General features: G+C 42.5%; 1 protein-coding gene across 5 annotated transcripts in view; it reads right to left on the bottom strand.

Annotated features, from left to right (window-relative positions):
• Positions 1-23,753, bottom strand: part of CC2D2A (coiled-coil and C2 domain containing 2A) — a 135,657-nt gene that overhangs the window by 43,203 nt on the left and 68,701 nt on the right. For all 5 annotated transcript variants that reach the window (XR_006605492.1, XM_004773377.3, XM_045075767.1 and 2 more), the window contains 6 exons: positions 10,241-10,397; positions 7,896-8,043; positions 5,322-5,460; positions 2,983-3,186; positions 1,194-1,286; positions 30-121 (listed from right to left, as the gene is read on the bottom strand). Coding sequence is in view for 4 of the 5 variants with exons in the window: in XM_004773377.3 (XP_004773434.1) it covers positions 30-121; positions 1,194-1,286; positions 2,983-3,186; positions 5,322-5,460; positions 7,896-8,043; positions 10,241-10,397 (833 nt within the window). In the remaining variant the exon portion in view is untranslated. The remainder of the gene's footprint in view (positions 1-29; positions 122-1,193; positions 1,287-2,982; positions 3,187-5,321; positions 5,461-7,895; positions 8,044-10,240; positions 10,398-23,753) is intronic.

The following is a 23,753-nucleotide window of genomic DNA, read 5'->3' as shown; positions in this document are numbered from 1 at the left end:
TAAGAAACAAAAGACTTCTTCACTCTTACCTGATATTGGGAACTTCTTCTTCTACGACCAAATCCGAAAGAAGAAAATGGTGCTTTGCAATCAGGAAACGATTTATCACTGATTCTCTAACCTGAGGACAGATAGGTGTTTTATTTCAAATGTTCCTGAAACATTACAGCTCACTCCCTCCACTCCTTCCAGTCTTCACCTGATGTCACCTCAGTGCCTCCTCCCAGCACACGTGCACTTTTCTCCCTGGTATTGACCTCTTCCTATAGCAATCATCCCGCTTTGTTCCTAATGCCCCCCTAAGGCAGAGGGGGTTCCGTTCCACTCACTGCTATATTCATGGGACGAGGGAAAGTTCCTGGTGGATGATTGTGAAATTTTGCTGAGTGAATGAACAACTAGAGAAAACAGGACCCATCTTGAAGCACATATATTTCAGATTCTTAACTTCTTTCTCTATTTATACTGATTTATTTTCTAATTATTCCTTAAATAGAGAATGTCTTAAATATAATAAATGGTGGCTTAAAAAAAGATTTTGTTTATTTATTTGAGAGACTGAGGGAGAGAGAGAGCACAAGTGGGGGAAGGAGAGAAGCAGACTCCCCGCTGAGCAAGGATCCCAATGTGGGACTCAATCCCAGGACTCTGGGATCATGACCCGACCCAAAGGCAATTGCTTAACCAACTGAGCCACCCAGGTGCCCATAAATTGCTTTTTTATACGGAGCCCACAGGGTAGATCTTTTGTGGGGGAAAAATGTGCCCTAGTGACTACAGCATTTCCAACAAGTTACATTTATTAGGAGAAGGAAGGGCAAAAGGATATTTCAAGTTTTTAGTGCATCAGGGCAGTCAGTATGTGGTTTATCAAATTTCTTCATTACAAAGGTGATATGATACAAACATTGAAATATGAGAAAAATTGTGACTTAGAAATTCTATCCCTTGTGATCATGCCTCACTTAAGATAACCACTGATCATAAAATGAGATACATCCTGGTGTTCCATACATTCAAAAGATGAAGATGGCTGCTAATTTCATATTTGTAATTATGAGCAAAAAAGTCTAGAGAGGCTAAGTGATGTTTGTCCCACAGAGAACTTCGGAAGAATAGACATCACCCTTCCCCCAGTGTGAGGGTACTGGCTGTTTTCCCCTCTGAAGACTCTGTAAAATGATATTCCTTACCTGTTGGAGGTACTTGGCTACTATGGCCCTATGGGTATCTATGTGGTCCTTGGTTTCAATTATGTTTCTGTCTCGTAAACGTTTCTCATAGTCCTAAAATTAAAAAGGAATCATTTTGTGATTGTGAATTACCAGTACCCCACGTGAGACTAGAGAATTTATCTTAAATCAGATAATTTATCACCTGTGGTTTAAATAATAACTTATGGTTCTAAGTGTTTCTTCCACCTTCCTCTTCATTTTTGGTTCAAGATTGATCTTGGATGCAGTATGCAGGTTTTGGAACCAGCTGGCTGAACTGCCTTATAAGTAGAAGATAATTCTGTAGTGCAATTACAACATAAGCTTTTCATGTAGGAAGAAAGAAGCCACAGAGGTAACCGAGAGACTCACTATAGTTCAAGATGCTAAGCTCACCCGAGCAACTCAGCCAAAGCTTCTGTTCTCATTTTTGTCTTTTCTATTTTAAGTAGAGCAATTGCAAAAATAGTAAATAGCATCTGGCCACAGCTGACATGGGTCACCTATTTGGAGGCGTACAGGGTGCATGAGCTTTGTCTTAGGCAGCTGACTTTCCTCTTTCTTTCTATCAGTAAAATCCCCCGGGGGCCCAGGAAGCTGCCATGTTCTGCTTCAGTCCTTTGGTGGTCACAGCTGAATACCCAGAGAGGCTCCTAACCCAGCCTGGGCAACTCAAGCCAGCTGTTCCCAAGATTTTTTTTTTTTCCTCGAAGATTTATTTACTTATCATAGAGAGAGTGTGCCCGAGAGCACACTCTACCCCACAGGGTAGATCTTTTGTGGGGGAAAAATGTGCCCTAGTGACTACAGCATTTCCAACAAGTTACATTTATTAGGAGAAGGAAGGGCAAAAGCTCAGAGAAAGAGAGAGAGCAAATACTCAAGCAGATTCCCTGCTTGGTAGAGCCCAACTCTGGCTGGATCCCAGGACCCTGAGATCATGACCTGAGCCGAAATCAAGAGCCAGAAACTCAACTGACTGATCCACCCAGGGCCCCATAGCTGTTCCCAAGATTTTTAAGCCTGGGACAGATGTAGAAAAGTCCTCGCCGAGTTCAAGTTCTGGGTCCAGGTGTCGTTGAGGCGCAGCCGAACTCCCATCATTCATGCCTCTTTAGATAGCCAACCCTATTTTCGCATTACATCATCCAATAAACTCTCCTTGGTGCTTTCGGAGTAGCTTAAATTGGCTTTTTATCAATCACTGTCACGAACCTGAACTAATGCAAAGAACCAAGTAACCAAAAATACTCTCCAATAGTTTCCACACTTTCTGCATCAAAAATCATCAAGGTATCAATTTCCAATGGCTCTCCGTTTACCTCATCAAACACTAACTTGCCTGACTGGCTCTAACTGGCCTGCCACCCCCACCCGCCAAAACACACCTTTATTGCCTGTAGCTCCTCAGAACTTCCCCACCTCCGGTCTCCCTCATCTGCCAGACCTGTGTGCCCTGCCCACCCAAGGCGGCTGAGAACTCAGCAGCCCCTGCCAGCGCCTCCCACAGGATCAGTGTGCCAGGGTAATTTCCCATAGTAATACTTAGGAGACTTTTCAACCCTAATTTTTCTTCATTTGTATGTTATTATATTGGGCAAACTTAAACGTTAAGTTTAAGAAAAATAATGAAAAGGTTAAGTGCTATAAATGAGAAACCAATATGGCCGTCGAGAACATGACAGCAAGAAAACACACATGTAATAGTATACTGGATGGTACGGAGATATTTTATTATGGTATTAACTCTTCCAGGGCAGTTTCTTACCTGGAATACTTTTTCTAGAATTTCTCGATCATATGCCGGAATTTGCTTATAATTTCGAAATTCGGGCACCTCTTGGCTTCTAAGACAAAGAAGCCTGAATCGTTTGGATCTATTTAATTCCTCATCCGAAACAAAGTTAAATTCTTGTTGCAGCTGCTCTAGGCGAAAGAAATCAGGGACATAGGATTCACCGCTGGTAGCAACCTAGAGAAAACGAGACACAACTTTAGATGGTGAAGAAACCCAGCATGGAGCTTTTGAAATGGAAGCTGAAGAGTTGTGGACTGAGACTTGAAACATCTAGCCTTTCATTTAAGGATGAGATACATTAAAATATAACAGTAGTAAGTCAGATGCTGTTCTATTCCTATACGAGTTGTAAAAAGTACCACAAACTTTGGGGGGGGGAATGCTCCCCCCCAAAAATAAAGTTCGTTTTTTGATATGCATGCATCCCTCATAGGTTGTTATGCAAATCTACAGCCTGAAAGGTGAGAGATTTGTATCAGTGTATTACCAGGTGCCTCTTGAAAATAGGATTGCTTATATACAGAATATATGAAATCGAATATATGTATTTAAAATATGGCTAAGACATATTTGTATATTAAAATACAAATATATAAAAGATAGCTTAATAAAACTTTAAAAATATATTTAACAAAATATATTAAAATATTAAACAAAATATATTTATGCACACATGTAGATCTGGTCCCAGAATCAGCTGGTCAGCCTCCCTGGTTTAAAGGCCATGCTCTTCTGTCTCTAAATAGCACCTCACGGCCTTGGTCACTGAGTAGAGAGAACCAGAGATCGTCTGGGCACCAACCCCCTACACTGTCACCAAAAGGATGGTTTCAGGATACTGCTGAGAGGCTAAGCAGGTGGGGCTGACCTTTGCCCATGTGTCTGCTTGCCCGTGTGTGGGGGCTTTGCCAGTGGCACTCTCCTCCTCACTAAAGGAAAGCCAGGGAGCAGAGATTTGCTGGGGCTTTGCATGGGGAAAGGTGATCTCACTGTGAAAATTCATTAAAACGAGGCTAGTCAGGAAGACATCCTTGTGTTCCATCCCTCTAATGGGAAGACAAATAGTTTAAAAGAAAAACATGGAGGTGACACTTGTACTATATTACCACTGACTTAAAGATAGTTATCGAGGGCGCCTGGGAGGCTCAGTCAGTTGAGCATCTGCCTTAGGCTCAGGTCATGATCCTGGGGTTCTGGGATCAAGCTCCACGTGGGCTTCCTGCTCTGCAGGGAGTGTGCTTCTCCCTCTGCCCCTCCTGCCCACTCGTGCTCAGTCTCTCTCCCTCTTGCAAAAATAAATAGATAGTAATCCAAACGTGATTTGAAAACTCTACAAGGAATAGTCTATGCTCTAGGTAATATGGCCTTTTCTTTCCAATATTAATTTTATTCACACTAAGAAGTATCATGTTGGAAGGAGAGGTTCTAAAGATAAACATCAAAATAAACCAAAGCTCGCTTTGAGACTTATCTTATAAAGTTGAGGGCAGAAATGAACATGTTATCCTGGACCCAGGTCCCCTGCTGATGAACTCACACGAATGAACACGATCACAGAATGTGTTGCTGTGGTCGCTTTCCAAATCATCTACTTGTTTATTATGTTTTTGTAGCAATTATGAACTTGGGAATAAAAACAGTTGTATTTGCTACCAAGAAAAATCATTTACTGACTAATGTTCCATTTTATGTATAATTTCAGTGAAGAATTTTGAATGGTATGATAGACACAAGCAATTTATCTCAGACATACTTAAATGAAACCGAAATGATAATCTAATTAATCATCAAATAGGAGAACAAACAATCACCATTTCTGAAAACATCCCTATCAGCCTTTCCACGTGTGATGGACTGAGCATGTGCTCTGGAACCAGATCAACTCGGACCCGTGTCCTTACCAGTCGCATGAGCTTGAGGAAGTGACTCTGAGCGTTCACGCTCAGGTTCCTCTCCATAGGAGGGGCCGAGTAAGACCTCTCTTTAGTGCTTTGCAGAAGTTAGAGGTAGGAGCAACAGCAATATCACAAGAACAACTGTTACTGATTGCCCACCGACTGTGTGCCCGGCTAAGTGTGGAAATGCAGCAGTGCGTGTCCTCATAGCCACACTGTGAGGGTGTCTGAGCCAGACAGGGCCAGAGCCTGACTGTAAACCTATCATTCAACCTAGCCCTCATGTTCTTAACACGCTATCACATGGGAGATCACTGTGTGAAAGAAAATGTGTGTGAAGGGCTGAGCCATTTCTATTATGATCACCCCAAGTTGAGAAGTGGGGGTGTGCACACAGTTCTCCTACCGCATTACCGATATTAGCTGCATCAAAGGGGCATTGTTGGGGTCGTTCGGGTCGAGCTTGGACTCTGCTGCCCACTTGGCCAACTTTTTCAAGTCTGTCAGTCCGGATGTACCAATAGAGGAGATGGCATCTGCCCTCTTCAAAGCGCTGGGGAAAAAAAATGAGTGCCATGAGACAGCCATGTTCACAGGGTGGTTTGCCTCAAACCCACAAAGTCCCAGGGACAGCACTGCTTCAGGAGGCTCTTACTGTCTACAGGAGAAAATCTGATCATAAGGAAGGAGTTTTGCCATTTTCCTTTACTTGATGATGGCTCTTAAGCATGTTATAGGGATAACAGAGAAGAATGAATAGGGGGACATAATACCTGATACCTGCAAAGCACATATCTGATAAGGAGTTATAGTTTAAAATATCCAGGAAACTTGTAGCCCCATAGCAATAAAACAAAGAATCTAATTAAAAAATGGGCAGAGGACCAACAGACATTTCTCCAAAGAAGACATGCAGATGGCCAGCAGGGACTTGAAAAGGTGCTCAATCACCATCACTCCCCACCAGGGAAATGCAAACCCAAACCACAGTGAGATATCACTTACACCTCTTAGAATGGCCATCATCAAAGAGACACATGGTAACTAGTGCTGGTGAGGAAGTGGAGAAAAGGGAACCCTCGTGCACTATTGGGGGGGATGTAAATTGGTACAAACACTGGAAAATACTGGAGGTTCCTCAAGAACCTCCACATGATTCAGTAATTCCACTTCTGGGTATATATCTGAAGGACACAAAATCACTATCCTGGAGAGGTATCTGCACCCCCATATTTATTACAGCATTAATAGTAAGAGCCAAGACACAGCCACTTGACTGTCCATCAGCGGAAGAAGGAATAAAGAAAATGTGGTAAGGATATGCAATGGAGTATTACCCAGCCATAAAAAAGAAGGCATCCAGTCATCTGCAACAACATGGATGGAGCTTGAGGGCATCATGCTAAGTGAAATAAGTCAGACAGAGCAAGGCAGATATTGTAGGATCTCACTTACAAGGAATTAAGAACAAAACAAAACTCATAGAAACAGAGAACAGATTGGTGGTTGCCAGGGATAGGGTGGGGGGAGGGGAATGGGCAAAGGGGGGATCAAAGGTCCAAAGTTCCAGTTATACAATAAATAATTTTGGGAGGGCTAATGTACAGCATGGTCACCATAGTTAACAATACTTTACTTTACATTTAAAAGTAAAAAAATAAAAAAGTTCCTGAGAGAGTAGATCTGAAAAGTTCTCATGGCAAGGAAAACAAAATTTGTCACTGTGTGTGGTGACCAATATGAAGTAGACTTATTCGAGTGATTATTATTTCATAATATATCCATTAATCAAATCTCTATGTTGTATGTCTTAAACTTATACAATGTTTTGTGTCAGTTCCATCTCAAGAAAACCAAGTACGATGTGGCCTACGCCTAGAGTCCTGGGATCCAGGCCAGATTGGCCTCCAGTGCCTCAGTTCCCACACAACTGGGGACCACTGGTAGCCGGGGTTGGAATAAACACACAAGTGATTTAAGCACCATCTTCGGACATGCCTGAGTTGCCATGAGGCCAGCGGTTGCCAGCAACGGTGAGCTGCGGCTTTGTTAGCAGCACTGCATCTCTTGGTACCCATCCTGGGCTGGCTCGACCCCATCTCCTGAGTTGCTGGAGCTCTATCCCCAGTGTGAAACTTAGTGGGATGAATCCATCGGCCACGCTTATACTCCAAGGCCTCCCCTGGATGTGGCTGCCAATCTCCTGACTGAGTCAGTGTGGAGCAGCATTCCTTGTGCTCATCCCAGGAACACAGGCATCAGAATCAGGATGGAGAGGGCATAAAGGGAACAAAACAAACCCCACCCTATTTTCACGTGTGTTGTAAATGATAGCTTGTGAACTGGAAAGGGTCTTCTTGATGATGAGCAGTCTTTTTGTTTTAGAGTGGAGGCATCTGAGGCCTAGAATAGTAGAAGGTTTACTCAAGACACATCTGTTGGGGCAGGATGGAAGCAAGAATCGAGCCCAGGCCACCTGGTTCCCATGGTCCAGGCCTCCTGAACAGGCACCTGCCACGAGGAGGTAGGGACCGCCAAAGGGGGAAACGGCAGAGGCCCAGAGTGCCATTTCTTCTGTTCTGGGTTGGAACCTAAGGAGCTAGCAATCAAGGAAGAGATCTGACCATAGAGACTTTTATAACAACCAGAAGTTTCTACAACCACCCTCATTTACATTGAGGGCCACGTACGTATGCACAACTGTTTCCTGTGTACTTCCCTGAATATAAATGGGGCCAGAAATCCTTCACAGATTTACTGGAGAGATTAAATAAGGCAAAGTGCTTTGTGCTGTTTCTGACACTCCTGAACATCTAATACTTATTAGGCTATTAATATTTTAATTCTTACCTCAAGAACAATAAAAAACCCTGAAAATCCTGGCACAGGAGAATAAAAGGAAAGAAGGTGACATTGCAAGGTTCCCCCTCCCATGTCATGAATACAAACGCTGGCATTACTCATCCATTTACTCTAGACACCCATTACCTTCTAAATCCGATGTTCTGCTGTGACAGTGGGGGAATTAAAGGGATCCCATTTTCTCCAATGGCCCAGGCCACACTGTTGGACACCTTCCCCGAGGTCATTAGAATCAGTTGATTACTACCATCTGCTTCAAATGAGAAAGGCACTCCTAGGGAAACACGAGATTACACAGACATTGTTGAGAAAAAGGGAGTGAGCCCAGTCCTGGTAGGAAAGCAGACAGTAGACAAATGGGCTGGCAGGATGGAACAGAATTCCAGTCAGCATCACTGAACTTCTTCAGGCAGTGACGCTTGGAATTGGCCGCTTGGTTCTAGCTCTGACAGCAGCTTGTAGACCTTATATAATGAATGAGGCATGGTGAGTGGGACCATCTGTGTGTCTATTCTGGTACTGCCACTTAACAGCTGTGCGGCCATAAACAGATTGCTTAACTTCTCCAAGCCTTCATTTCTTTATGTGTGAAATAAGGATAAAAATAGTACCTCCTAAGAAAGATGATTATGAAGACCTCCATTCATTCACTCAGTGAACAAATACGTGTTTGGCTCCTCCTTCAAGCCAGGCACTATTCTAGGTACTGCCGATTGCAGTAAAGAAGCAAAATGGATGAGAATCCCTGTTCTCAAGGAGTTTCTATTGCAACAGGAGGCAGGCAATAAATAAGAAGAGTGTGTGATATGTTAGAGAGGGATAAATGTGGAAGATAAACCATAAACTAGGGAGCATATATAGAAAATGTGCATTTTGGGAGGGTGGGGAAGGGCTGAACTTTTAGACAGGGTGGTGGAGGAGGCTTCATGAGAGGGGGACTTTTGGATAAAGGCCTGAAGCGAAGGAGGAAGGGAGACATGCAGATTGTTGGGAAAGAGCATTTCTGGCAGAAGGAACACATTCAAGTGCCTAAGGGTGTGCCTGAGTGGGGAGCCACATGTCAAATGTGGTCATCCTTGCAGAGCACTTAGTGCCTGGAAGACAGTAGCCACTCCACAGACCTCAGCTATGTGCAAGCTACCGGGCAACAGTGAGCCTCACTTACTTATCTAGCCTCTACTGATTGGAAATTCATGATAAAAAGTTTCGGGGCAGGTTGTTTAATCCACTAAAGGAAGGAAAGGTTTTTTAAGCACTAAATATAGTGACTGGATGTCGTGCATTTCCAGTTAATATTAGTAGCACAAAACAGAACCACTATAAAACACTGTAATAGCATCTCTGTATTTTTCAAAGATCTTCCCTTAAAATTGAATATCCACTTTAATCTTCAAAATAACCCTAAAAGACATGAAAGGAGGTCTCCTTAGATTCATTTTATGAAAGAAGATGATGATATTCAAAGAGATTACATAATTACTAGGGTCCCACAATTTATCAGTGTGAGAGCTGGAACTAAAGCCTAGGTCTCCAGACTTGTAGGTTGCTGATTGGATTTGAGCATCGAAGAATTCTTGCAGATACATTTCCAGATATGAACTTACAATAAAAAAAATCACTAGACACACAAGGAAACAAGCCATCAAGAATAAGGGGCAACAAAAGCAGACCAATAAGCAGACAGGTATTGGACTGATTAGTATAGAATGTTCAAACTATGTGTATGTGTTTTTAAAAATAAAGAAGTAATGACCGGATAAAAGAAATGAAATGATTGAGAGGTGGAGGAAAGGACAAATGTTATCAGAACTGACTAGATTGGAAAATAACTAAATAGAATTTATAGAGATGAAAATGCAATAATTAAAATGAAAAGCTCCGCGATGAGTTTCAATGATTAGATATAGTCAAAGAGTGAATTCATGACTTGGAAGACAGATTTAAAGAAGTTTTATGGAATATAGTAGTGACGGAAAAAGAGAGCAAGGTATATTATAGAGGTTAAGAAAACGGTAGGCAGAGAAGGTACATCATGTATCTAATCACAATTATGGGGATAAGAGAGAAGATATTAATTAATAATATCCCTATTATAATTATTTAAGTTTTTCAAACTTTCAGTCTTAATGAATAATACCGTGATGTACATTTTTTATGCACAAAGCTTTGTCCTTGTTTTAAATTATTTTCTTACAAAAGATTCCTAGAAGAAAAATTAAGGTGTCAAAGGCATTTTAAAGGTCTTTATTCACATCGTCAAACTACTTTATACTTGCCTAGTTATATGAATTTATTGGCCACCAACAGTATACAAAAAAAAAGAATTTGCAAAAAATTATATATCATCATTTTAATTTTAATTTCTGAAAGTGATCTTATAATTATCTGGTTGTGTGAAAATAAAAAAAAAAATCCAGGTTCAAAACTGACAGTAAAATCATGAGCCATTAAGAATAATTAGCTTTCCTTACCACTTCCAACTCCCTCGTGGTCCAGTGTCACATGCTGGTTACTACTAAACTCCACTTCTTCAATGGGAGCTCTGCCAGTGACAACGGTAGTTTCAGGAATAGGCAGAAACACTTCTGCTAGCAATGTGGTACCAGTGTGTCCAACTGTTTCATATACCTGAAATTGAGGAAGAAAAACAGTCAAAGAAAAACAGCAGGAGTATGCTCACTCCCAGATATTTAATCCATTTACCTACACTGATCACTGTTCTAGCCCAGAGCATCCACATCAGAGTGGAAAAGTTGAGTTGTGTTATTACGGTTCCCATGGGGACTAAGTTACACCCTATTTGTGGCCAAGTTGTTGACATCCTGTTCTCTTGTCTAGTCTACTATCCTGGGATGGAGAGGTTAATCATAGGAGCAGGCTATCACAACTGTTTCCATTTCAAACCAATACAAAGGTTATGAATGGGCTTCCTCTTTTTCCTGGTTTGTGTTATTTCTCAGGAAAAGAAATGTCATCAGGTGGAATGGGTGAGATAGAATGGGCATGTCACTAGATGATTTATTATTTACACCTCAAAGTCAATAGGAGAAGTATCATACCTAGAAGTGCTCTAGAGCATCAGGTTCAAATCTACTATTTAGTAAATCTTCCAAATTCTTTCCTTCAAGAGCTCATTTAATTTGTTGGCTGCTGAAACCCTACCAACTCCAACTTTCTCCCAAGAGGGAGCCAACTGGACCAACTGCAACTCTAATTACTGTGGCGTGTCTCATTTTAATGCCATCACCATGAAAGGATCCATTCCCAAGGCAACCATAGATTACGTACATACAATGCAGCTCAATAGGAACTTTGCTCCATTGGATCAAATGTCTCTTGTACCCTTGGATCATTTCACTTTTGTGGTAAGAAGATGACAAAATATTCCACAGTTCTGCTGGTTTCTTTCCTGTATTTTTTTTTCTTTTTCTCTGAGAGGTCTCTGGCACATTTCTCTAAAGTGCTGACTTTGCTCATTTATTTTTACTAATTAAATATTCATATTTTTCTACTTGTGCAATAGAGTACCCCTCTGATTAATACTTTCCACTTACTGCTGGGATGCACAAAGAAGACACTACAGGTCCTCTCCCCACCCCCACTCTCCCCTACAGGGCATATGATATGAATTCTTTTTCAAGGATGAGGATGAGGCTGAATTAGTGCTAGGCTGACATCCTGGCCTCATCTCCCTGCATCCACCAGCTCGCATTTGCCAGATGGCTGGCTGAGCTTGGAGGGGCTCCTGGAGCAAAGACAGAGACATGATAACTGAACTCAGAACCCTGGACTTAATATCACTGTGAGCTGTTCTAATAGGTTATGTGCACTGAGAGACCTGTGATTGTCAGGGCCCACCTATGCTGAGTGGCCAAGTCCACCTAATTCAGGGCTCAGCAACAAGCCCGTGAGCATGCCACGTTCTCCAAATTCATCTTTATCATTCTTTATCAGTAAAAAAAAAAAAAAGGTGATATTTTGGTCTCTATTAAAAAACACCTTTTATAGAAAATGTCAAATACATAATCCTAGAAGAACAATACAGCATGAACCCATCACCTGGCTTCAAATACCATTAGCTTATGGCCAACCTGGTTTCATCTCTACTCTCATGTTTTCCCCTCTCCACCAATATTTGGAACCCAGACATCATTCCATCTGTAATGTCTTTAAAAGAGAAGGATATAAAAAAGCATAGCTATAATACCATTATTGCAGTAATTCCTTCATAATGTCAAATATCAGTAAGTTTTAAATTTCCTTCAGAGTCTCAAAAAATTACTATAAAACTTTGAATCAGGATCAAAATATATTCTCCACAGTGTGAATGATTGATAATTCCCTCAAGCCTCTATTGATTTGTAGGTGACACCCCTCTCTTTTCATAAGTTTTAAATTTTTAAATTTTAAATTTAAAGTTTAAAATTTTTTAAATTTTTAAGTTTTAAATTTTAAATGTATTTTTACTGGTTAAGAGCTCTAATGGGAAAAGGAATGCCATTTGCTGCTTGCCCCAAACTCCCATAAGGAGACTCTGGATTTATAATGTCACAGAACTTAAAGAACATAGCAGATTATTTTTTCTTGCACAGAAGACCTTGGTTGACCGTGTTAAATTATCACGAGCATGAAGTTTCAGCCTGAGAAAATGGTATGTTTTCGTTCCTTTTTAAAATTTTTTATTTTTTGCCAACATTTTAATTGAGACACTCATTTGTATGCAGCCCAGTATGGGCTTTTGGTCTGGTATTTTGTTCAGTCTTTCACACATTCCTATGAGGGATGGTTTGTGGTGAATTTAAGCCAGATAACAGACCCAACAATTCTGGATGATGGATTTGAGGCTCCAAAAGGAGAAACTCCTCCAGCCACTCACTTGGTAATTCAAAAAGCTGCGATCTGAATCTACAACTATTTCACTTCAAAACTCATACACTTTTTTGCTATCACTTCCTTATGGGCTAGGGACAATCTGAAAGGCAACCAAACAATTAAGAATTCTTTTAGAGTCATAACTATGATCCAGAAAATGTAATTTGTTTAGACAAACTGGTGGGAAATAATGATTGAAAGAGTATTTAGAATCTGAATGAAAAGAAAAAAACCTACAAAAAATGTAAGTACTATAAAAACAGTGTCTAGGGGCGTCTGGGTGACTCATTTGGTTAAGGGTCTGACTCTTGATCTCAGCTAAGGTCTTGATCTTAGGGTTATGGGTTCACGCTTCATGTTGGGCTCCACAATGGGCATGGAGCCTACTTTAAAAACAAACAAAAAAACAAGCAAAAAAAAAAAAGCAATGTCTATAATCAAAACTTAAAGTATCACCTCAGCATATGCAATCATCAAAAGACTGCTGAGCTATTCCTGTCTCAGACTTACTTCTTGGTTTCTCAGAACTCTCAAGAGGGTTGCTGCCTCAGCAAGACAGGTGTGTCTCATTCACTCTAGTTGCAGGGGCTTTAACTCACTGTAAGGTGCCTATGTGGACTGGCACCAAGTGAGGCATTTTAGGAGTTGCCACCTGCCCACCAATACCCACGGATGTGCCACCATCATACCCTGTGTTTTCCCTGAAGAATCACTTATCCACTCTATCGAAATTTCTTGTTAATGCATTGTCTGTCTCACTGGACATGGTGATTCCCGAGGACAAGGTCTTGCTTGATTTCCCTTTGAAAGCCCAGTACCTGCCATCTGAGAATTAATGTATTTAGAAGGAGCATGCTAACTCTTAATAGAAGTAAGGCATTATTGTTGCTGTTATTATTGTTGTTGTTGTTGTTGTTGTTATTATTATTATTATTATTATGTAAACTCTACCCTTAATGTTGGGCTCAAACTCTTGACCCTGAGGTCAAGAATTGCATTCTCCACTGACTGAACCAGTCAAGCACCCTGAGAAATAAGGCATTAAATGATAAATCCAAGGAATGGTTTTCTTCTCTGAACTGCTGCTATCCTGGGTATGGCTTTCAGATTTTCTTTTACTCCCTACTTGTCACTCCTCTCACAGCCTGAAGAGGGCAATGTGGGACAGAGCAGCCTTGTGTTCCAACAGCTCTGAATCCTGACACTGACACGGACAGTAGCTGCTATGCAACCTTGGGCATGACATTCCCAGCTTTTTGCTTTCATTGTGAAATGAAGATGTTAAAGCTCTGCAGGAGGGCAGTGGTGAAGCTTTGGGACCTGGGCGAGAAGTCTCTTTCCTTCCTTATGAGCTCAGTAAATGTTTATTCTTCTTCCTCTGGGCATACAGTTGACAATAAGCACCTGTATTTTTTTTTTTTAATTTTTTTAATATAATTTTTTATTTTTTATAAACATATATTTTTATCCCCAGGGGTACAGGTCTGTGAATCACCAGGTTTACACACTTCACAGCACTCACCAAAACACATTCCCTCCCCAATGTCCATAATACCACCCCCTTCTCCCAAACCCCCTCCCCCCAACAACCCTCAGTTTGTTTTGTGAGATTAAGAGTCACTTATGGTTTGTCTCCCTCCCAATCCCATCTTCTTTCATTTATTCTTCTCGTACCCACTTAAGCCCCCATGTTGCTGTATTTTTATAGTACTCTGTGGTTTACAAAGCTCCTTCATAAACATAATTACACTTCCCAAATATCTTGTTAAATCTTGCTGGCCAACTGGTTTTAGTAAACTTTATGAAATAAGAATTTCTTTTATTTAAGTTAAACTTATAAGATCTGTCTTTTCAAGACACTAATTTTTTTCAAGGAAGACATTAAGTTGCTGAGGATTTATAGGAATTTTACAGCATATCCTATATTTGTAATGAAATCATCTATATTTCTGGGTCCCCAAAGGCAAGGAGGTGAAAAATGAACTACATTAAGGCTTAAATGCTTTTGAAAAAATCAGGAGCTATTGAAGTCCTGATATTACCTCAAGTAAAGGGAACAGAAAGCATACCAATAGTTAGAAAATACCATTTATGATGGCAAAGCAAGTTTCAGAAAGGGACATGAATACAGTATTTAATATCTCATTAAACCTGTGTCTCTAACCTTGGGACTCTCTTACCATCTACTACTTCAGAATTCCAAAATGTTCCAACACTCAGTGCAGTTAAATAAGTGTGTGAAGTATATTTAAAAATAAGAACAAATCCAAATATTTTTCATATAGCTTGCATCTCTTTCTATAACATAAGAACCCAGTGTTTGCTTATTTAGCTATATAAGATGAAGTTTCTATATTACATAGCACCAAAGGCTTTACAAAAACATCTCTCTTAGACTTTAATAATTCATCAAATTCTTTATTGTGGGGCACCTGGGTGGCTCAGTGGGTTAAAGCCTCTGCCTTCGGCTCAGGTCATGATCCCAGGGTCCTGGGATCGAGCCCCACATTGGGCTCTCTGCTCAGCGGGGAGCCTGCTTCCTCCTCTCTCTCTGCCTGCCTCTCTGCCTACTTGTGATTTGTCAAATAAATAAATAAAATCTTTGGAGGAAAAAAGTGGTTTATTGTGGAAGGACCACAGGAGTTGGCTCTGAGCTTTTGTTTTGGTTTTTATTCCTTGTGGGTGTGCCCTGTGCTGGTCATTCTGCTTAGTAATGACCCACAAAGCATGCAGTTATTGTAGAAAGGACATTTCTGGAGGACATCAGTGGAAAGGTCCTTGTTCCCAGTTTCTGGAAACACATTCCTATCTAATGTCAGGAGAGGAACTAAATGCTCTTGGTGCTGAGTCTTTAGGACAGAGGCAATATGAACTCTAGGGGAGTGGAAGGTTTGCTAATTGAGACTACTGTCTCAGAAGATTGTTATCAACTTTTTAAATTTTTAAATTTTATTTCTTTAAAGATATTTTTATTTATTTGAGACAGAGAGAGAGAGTGAATGAGTGAGTGTGTGTGTGTGCGTGTGTGTGTGTGTGTGTGTGTGTGAGCGAGTACAGGGGGAGGTGCAGAGGGAGAGAAGCAGACTCCCCACTGAGCAGAGAGCCCATGAATTTTTTTTTTAATAAGGAAAAATGGATTCCATCTGACAAAGCCAAAAAAAAACAAAAACAAAAACAAAAAAAACCCCAACCAACCCAGAGTTTTCCCACACTTTTCACTCTCCTCTTTCAGGATGGCAGCAGTTCCATTTAATGCTAGGGCACTGTGCTGTTTCCAAAAAATCAGAAAATGGGCACCTTGGGCTTGGTGTTTGTAAACAGCTTTCTGTATAATTAAGTTTAACTTTTTTTTTCCCAAGTCGGGGGTTGTCAACCTCAGCACTATTGACATTTTGGGTCAGATGATTCTTCATCATTGTGAGCTGTTCTGTACATTGCAGGCTGTTTAGCGACATCTCTGACCTCAACCCAACAGAGGTGCCATTAGCTCCCCACTTGTTATAATCAAAATGTCTCCTGACACTGTCACATGTCCCCTGGGGTGTAAAATTACTTCTGCCTGAGAAGCACTGCTCTGAGCAAAACAAGTGTTTATGTGTATGTTTGAAGGTGGAATGCTAAGGGAGAAACATGGTTTACATTCAACTGTTCAAAAATCTTTCTATTGTGTAAAGCAAGGCAGCAATGAATTCAGGACAGCAATTAGATCCACTGCTACCAACTTGGAATTATTGTTAAAAATATTTGTTATTGGGGCGCCTGGGTGGCTCATTCAGTTAAGCGTCCTATTGATTTTTGCTCAGGTCACCATCTCAGGGTCGTGAGATCAAGTCCCATGTTGGGCTCCATGCTGATGGAGCCTGCTTGCAATGCTCCCTCTCCCTCTGCCTCTCCCTGCTCATGCATGCATGTGTGTGTGTGCACGCGTGCACTCTTTCTCCCTTTAAAATAAATAAATAAATCTTAAAAAATAATCATTAAACTTCGATTAACATACTATGCTCTATTTGTTTCAGGTGGTGTCCAACATAGTGATCCTACAATTCTGTACATTATGCAATGCTCACCATGATAGGAGCAGTCATTACCTGTCACCACACAACCTTATTACAGTATTATTGACTAGGCTATGTCTTTCATCTCCGTGACTTGTTTCCTTTATAACTAGAAGATTGTACCCCTAATGCCCTCTACCTATTTCTTTTAGCCTGCCATCCCCCTCCCTTCTGGCAACCACCAGTTTGTTCTCTGTATTTAAGAATTTGCTTCTGTTTCTGTTTTGTTTTGTTAGTATATTTGTCCAGCTTGGGATGGTTTATGCAATTACGATGGCTTCTCTTTGGAATCTAGTTTGCTTTAACTCAACCATCTGGGGCACATTTGCCTGCTAACAGTGATTAGAATTGTATAGATAAGATGAACCTTAGAAATACAGGGACATTAAGACAGATAAAAAACAGTATTCTGCTGGGAAGTAGAATTCATATCACATGGTTTAAAATGATGATTCTCTAATTTTATTTTATTTATTTACTTTTTTTTTTTTTTTTTTTGGGAGTCAGAGACGAAGAGAGAGTGAGTGAGCACAGGCAGACAGAGAGGCAGGCAGAGGCAGAGGGAGAAGCAGGCTCCCTGCCGAGCAAGGAGCCCGACGTGGGACTCGATCCCAGGACCCTGGGATCATGACCCGAGCCGAAGGCGGCTGCTTAACCAACTGAGCCACCCAGGCATCCCGATTCTCTAATTTTAAAACAGAAGAGAAGAAACCAGAACAGTCTCATGGCTTGTACTTGGTAGAGCTAGATTCAGACAAGCAGCTGCCCTCTCAGCTCGGCTGCTTGTGATGTTCACGGCTGTTAGTCACCGCATGGTCCCCATTTCCCTCAGGGTTGAATCCAAGTGTTATCCTAGTGTTATGCCCATAGACTTCCCTCCTTCACTGAAAAGGTGGAGGGCATCTGAGGGGGACCCCCATACAGCCCCGTCCCTTACCCTCATGTCTGCCCTAAAGGAACTTCCCATCATGCTTTGACTCCAATGCCCCCAGTATCCTGTAGGCTCTGGTCCCTCTCCCTACCACTTTCCTTTTTATTTTCAGTCACCAATCTTTTCTGCACTGGGGCTTTTCTCATGGTTTAACAGACACGCTCAATCAACACCCTAAAGGAAGCCACAGTTCCTGTCAAAACCCGATTCAGGGGCACCTGGGTGGCTCAGTGGGTTAAGCCTCTGCCTTCAGCTCAGGTCATGATCTCAGGGTCCTGGGATCGAGCGGCACACCGGGCTCCCTGCTCAGCGGGGAGCCTGCTTCCCTCTCTCTCTCTCCCTGCCTGGCTCTCTGCCCATTTGTGATCTCTCTGTCAAATAAATAAATAAAATATTTTTTTAAAACCCCCCAAACCGAAAACCCTGATCCATTTCCCCCCTTCCCTTTTCTGTTGAGCCTCTGGGAGAGGAGCCTTCCCTTGGCATCTTCCTTTTTCCTCCCCTGCCCCACTGGACCGCAGTCACTAGGTCCTCCTGTACCATTTCCCCACCGCAGTCTAACTGCAGTGTGGAGACTACATCAGGCTCATCTTTCTGCAGCCCCTGCCCGCCACCCCCTGCACAATGTCTATGCGATAAGACACTCGTTGGATTGAAGGGATGAACTACCAGTGGATGCAGCACGATGAGGAGGATATGGATGCAGATTCTGGGGGCTGGGGGCTGGCCCTGCCACCTTCTGGCTGTGTGACGTTAGGGCAGGTACTTAAGTTCTCTGAATTTCAGTATGACGGGCACCCTAACACAGCTACTGCGGGACTGCTGTGAAGGTGGAATGAGTTTATACACAAAACATGGTGCCTGCAATATTGTAAATGCTCGGGGACTGTTACACTAGGTACTACTAAATAGCTACACAACTCGATGTGCTGTGATGCCCGCCGTTGTTTTCTAAGACTTCTCCCAAAGTGACTAGCTCTGAAAGTGGAGAGATAGATCAAATTTTAGACTTTGCTCTTCTTTACTGTTATACCCAATTGACGGGCGAAATGTGTGTGAAATTTAGAGTCAGACAGGTTTGGGGTTGAATTCTCCTCTGCCTCTTGACCTGCTCATTGTTGTAAGTTACTCAGTATCTCTGAAGCTCATCAGGAGAATAAGAGTATCTGCGGTTTTCTTTAGGATAACATCAGACGGTGTTTGTGAAGAACCTAGTGTTACGGTTAGATAAGCGTAAGTGTTATTTCCTAGAGATCTCCATTTTCATGTGCCCCTGTCCAGTCCAAGCCTGCATCTTCTCACCTGTAGGTGACCTCACCTGGACCCCTGACCCGTCCTCCCATGGCAGCTGCTGTCCCTCCTCCCTGTTCTCAGCCATCTGGTTCCTCTGTTCTGCTCACTCACTGTAGGACCACTTGGTATCTGTTCCCCTTGGCTCCCAGGGTCAGCTTTCAACAGTCTGACTCAGCATCATGCAATTGAGTCGATAGAGATGCTTGCGTAAAAACTATGTTTTGGACAAATGGACCAGCAGCAACCACGAGATGAGTTGGCCAAGGGCTAACAAAGACATTTCTCCCAACGGGACTGTTCCCCCCACTCCGATAGTGCAGTTATGCAAATGAGCCAGAGGGATCAGGAGAGGACATAGGAAGGAACTCGAGTAACTATCAATTAGGTTCAAAGGAACAATTCCCTATCTCAGTCCACATGCCAGGAACATGAAAGCTCAACAGCATTTACTCATAAGGAAAAATAATAATGCTACAAAATGTAATCACCCCCTCCCAGCAGTACAATGGGATCATTGTCAGTTTGGGGGGGGAGGTCAGGAAGACAAATGACTGATGCAGATGTGAATGATAAGGAAATAAAGGTAGGCATCACGACACTCTCTTATTTCCCTCCCTCCTTCCCTTCCTTTTTTAGGGAGAGGGAGAGAGAATCCTAAGCAGGCTCCATGACCAGTGCAGAGCCTGACACAGGGCTCAATCCCATGACCCTGAGATCATGACCTGAGCTGAAATCAGGAGTCAGACACTTAACCCACTGAGCCACCCACGCGCCTCCAAACTATTTTATTTCTAAATCAAACTTCATTCTCGTGAAAGGCCAAGCATTTGTTTTGGAAAGACCCCATAAATGGAGATTTTTAGGACCTTTCTGGAGGGACTCTGGGCCTGCTCCTACTCCCCTGTCCCGAGAGAAGTCTGGCCTCACTCTCCCCTTGGGCCCAGGCATGGTTCAACTCCTTTGTACGTTCACAGGTCCAGCCTTTGTGAAGTGCTGTCCCTCCCTTCTTTTGAGGTCCCGGTGTTGTTCCAGTGAATTCCTTCTGCCTGCTTCCCGTGCTGGGCCCCATTCCGTCCCATCCTATCCCCTCACTGCTGGCTTTTTGTGCCGGCTCTGGCCTCATCTCTGCTTCACAGGACCGCCGGCGCATTCCTTTCTCAAGGCTGGGTTCAGCTTTAGGGTTTCAAACATGCAAGGAATCAAACCCTGCAATTAACATTGCTCCCATCAAGACTCCTTGACATCCGCACAAAGCCAAGTACTGTTTCTCTGGAGCTCTCTCCTCGCCCAGCAGGATTTAAAGCTCCCCAAGGCAGCGCCATGGGGACCACCCCCCTCCTTGGCCTGGGACTTCCAGTTCTCCCCTGAATGCCTGGCTCAAGATTACACACTCAGTTGGTGCTTAAGCAGCAAAGAGGCATGGTGTGTTTGTTGGGTCGCCAACTGATGCATTGCTGTTTTGAGAATCTTGGAAATTCTAAGTACACTGGGCTCTAAAGTTAGGGATTTTATAACGCTGGTATAAACAGTTGCGTTTAAGGTGATTTTTCTCACTGTCTTAAAGCTGCCAGTAATTCTTGAACCTCTCTAATCCCACACTTGCAATTATGTGGAAAATTCCCAAATGGCGTAGTTCTATTCCTAGAAAGCTGAAATACAATAGCCCTTAAATTAATTTCATCTGTAACTACTCCTCAATCATAAAAATTATGCCATTGAGCCATTATGATATGTGATTGGATCCCTTATCAAATCTCTATAGATAGCTTAAGAATGTAGCCAAGGCTCTTTTAATTCGTAATATTTGAAAGATGACATGGTTCAGATCTTAGGGCCAAGCTAATTGCCTGTGAATACATTCTTGGTATTCGAGGAGAAAAGTGTGTTTCTTTAGTTAAAAGATTTATTTCATCATATTTTGGAGAAATTACTTGTTTCATATTACTTAAAAAAACTGTTTTGATAGCAATATCCAAGCAAGTTAATATCCAAGATAGCAAACAGGAGAGAGGTTAGGAGACTGCCCTTCTATTTCAGAATATATGTGAAGTAAAATACTGGTGATCATGGAAGGCGGAAGATGTTTTTCCTTCTATGGAAAAATCAGAAAATGTAGGACTGCCCGGCAGAGAAGCTCTCACAGGCTTCCGGGGAGTCTGAGCTCTCAGAGGCACCTGCCTGGAGGTGGAGGGACCTTCTCTCCTGTCTTCTGTGCTCTCCTCAGTGGGGTGTCCCCTTCCGGGGCTCCCTCTCCTCCTACTGGCCATGTTGTCCCACATGGATGTCTGCGGCTTTCCCTTGCTTCATTCTACTCTTCTATCTGCTTCTTACCCTCAGTCTTGGTCTCCTCATGTCAGCTTTTCCTCGGCAGGGAGGAATAGAGGGATGATTCAAGGACAGATCTTAATGAGGGTCAAGTTCCAAATAACTGCACGCTTAACCATTCTGTGGACCTAGTGTGGGAGGGACTCACACGGAGACCTCCAGCAACCCCTTGTTATTCAGGGAAGGTGACAGCAGAGCATCAAGCTGGCTTCTGGGGTCTGTGTTTATGTACTTTCTCCATCAATTTTTCTTCTTCTTCTTTTTTTTTTTTTTTAAGATTTTTTTATTTAATTACTTGAGAGTGAGAGATAGTGAGAGAGAGCACACAGGAGCAGGGAGGCGAGGGAGAAGCAGACTCCCCACTGAGCAGGGAGCCTGATGCAGGCTCCATCCCAGGACCCGGGATCACGACCTGAGCTGAAAATGCTTAACCGATTGAGCCACCCAGGCACCCCTCCATCAAGGTTTATTCTTAATTTAGACAGTTTTTCACGCGCAGTAAATCTTTCTTTAAACTGTCACTAAAGCCACAGGAGTTCAGGGCCGTGGCAGGAGGGATCATGTAGAAAGTGGCAAGGATGTGGGGCTTTGGAACCAGTGGGATGCAACCCTTATCCATTCATATTCTAAACCACCCAAAGCTCCTGGTCATCCAAACAGAAGGGCACAGCCTCCGCTCCCCCACCCCCCAACTGGCTCCTCGCTCATGGAATCCCTGGACAGAAAGGTCCCTCTTAATCAGGTCTTAGTGGTACAGAGAATAACTGATTTTTAAAATCTCAGCATATCTGAAATGGGATTGTCTTTGGATCCACAGTGCATGGTAGCTCAGTGATGCAAATAATGGTACGTCTCACAGGGAGTGGTGATGAGATGCAACCCAGTCCCTACAATCCCAGGGCCCCCCAGAGTGGCTTTGCTAAGGGGACAGAGGAAGAGGAGCCCTCAGTGTGGTGCAGGGAGTCAGCAGGGGCCCAGAAGAGGAGGGTGGGAGAGGGGGCATGAACCTGACACCTGAGAGCACGGACGGCTCCAGCTCACCTCCCAAGGCGGATGGCACATGACTCTGGGTGACTCCGCTGCCTCGCCTTCAGATGGCATCGCCCCAATTTCACATTGGTATCCACACAGCATGGTAAACCAAGGGGGAAGCAAGTAGAAGCTTACAGAGATTATTTTCCCACAGATGATCTCCAGAATGGGAATTTTCAGCCTTTAGGAAAGCTCCGTTTTCCACCAAACCTCCAGTCAAGATCTGATCTTTCAAATACCATGTTTTATGTCAACAAAATGTCCTTGCCTTCTCCTCCAGCCCACAGTGAGCTTTCAAGGTAGCAGCAAAATAAGTTCTATTTTTTTCCAAGTTCCAGTATCCATAGGCACTTTCTTAAACATTAGGGTTTTAAATCAAGAGTCCAGACACTTAACTGACTGCGCCACCCAGGTGCCCCTCCTCGACCAGTTTTAATAGGCTTTTAATTACTAAGATCTAGGTAATGGTTGATGTTCAGAATGTCAGAGAGTATTCACAGCCAAGTGCTCACCAATCAGAAGAGATGTCAGCCATACATGAGAGCAAGTTCCTGGAGCCATTAGCCTTGTTCACACACCCTTTAACTGGCCCATTGTGGGAAGGTCCAGGGGATCTTGGAAATGGACCAGAGTGGCATTTGGGGAATCCCGTACAGAAGTATTTAATTATTTTTATTTTATCTTATTTTAAAAAAGATTTTATTTATTTATTTGAGAGAGAGAAAGCCAGAGCATAAGCAGGTAAAGGGGCAGAAGGAGAGGGATAAGCAGACTCCCTGTCAAGCAGGGACCCCAACGTGGGCCTCGATCCCAGGGCCCTGGGATCATGATCTGAGCCAAAGGAAGATGCTCAACCAACTGAGCCACCCACGTACCCCTAAATATTTTAATAATGATACAGCTGTAATATTATCTGCAGATAATGTCAATTACAATCAAGAGGTAGTGGCTGCCTTGAGTATAGTGTTGAGAAGGATTCTGAAGTTCTATGTGGGAAGACGCGAAAAATAGTTATCTTGCGAGGGTGGTGGATAGGAATGAGAAATCTGTGCATAAATGGTGGATGTGGACTACATGGGTGGTGGATGACAAAGGCATGTGTGCCAGATATTTGCAACCCTAGTCAAAAGGCCTATTACTATCATATAAGAGAATTCTGTTAGCATCCTAGGGGAAGATTCAAACAGCAAGCTTGGACACTGTTGTGGATTAAACAGTGTCATCCAAAAATTGCTGTCTACCTGGAACCACAGAATGTGACCTTCTTCTTTTTTTTTTTTACTAAAAAAAAAAAAAAAATGTGACCTTATTTATTTATTTTTTTAAAATAAGCTCTTTATAGAAGTAATTAGTTAAACATCGAGATGAGCTGACGCTGGATGATGGTTGACTCTAAGTCCAGTGAGAATGTCTTTGTAAGAGACAAAAAGGGACACACAGAGACAGGGAGATGACCAAATGAAGTTGGAGGAGAGA

The sequence above is a fragment of the Mustela putorius genome, unplaced genomic scaffold (assembly GCF_011764305.1).
Source record: "Mustela putorius furo isolate JIRA1106 unplaced genomic scaffold, ASM1176430v1.1 tig00000083_pilon_pilon_pilon, whole genome shotgun sequence".
Classification (NCBI taxonomy): domain Eukaryota; kingdom Metazoa; phylum Chordata; class Mammalia; order Carnivora; family Mustelidae; genus Mustela; species Mustela putorius.
Note: the sequence above shows the minus strand (reverse complement) of the source record. Positions and strands in the feature narration are given on the sequence as shown.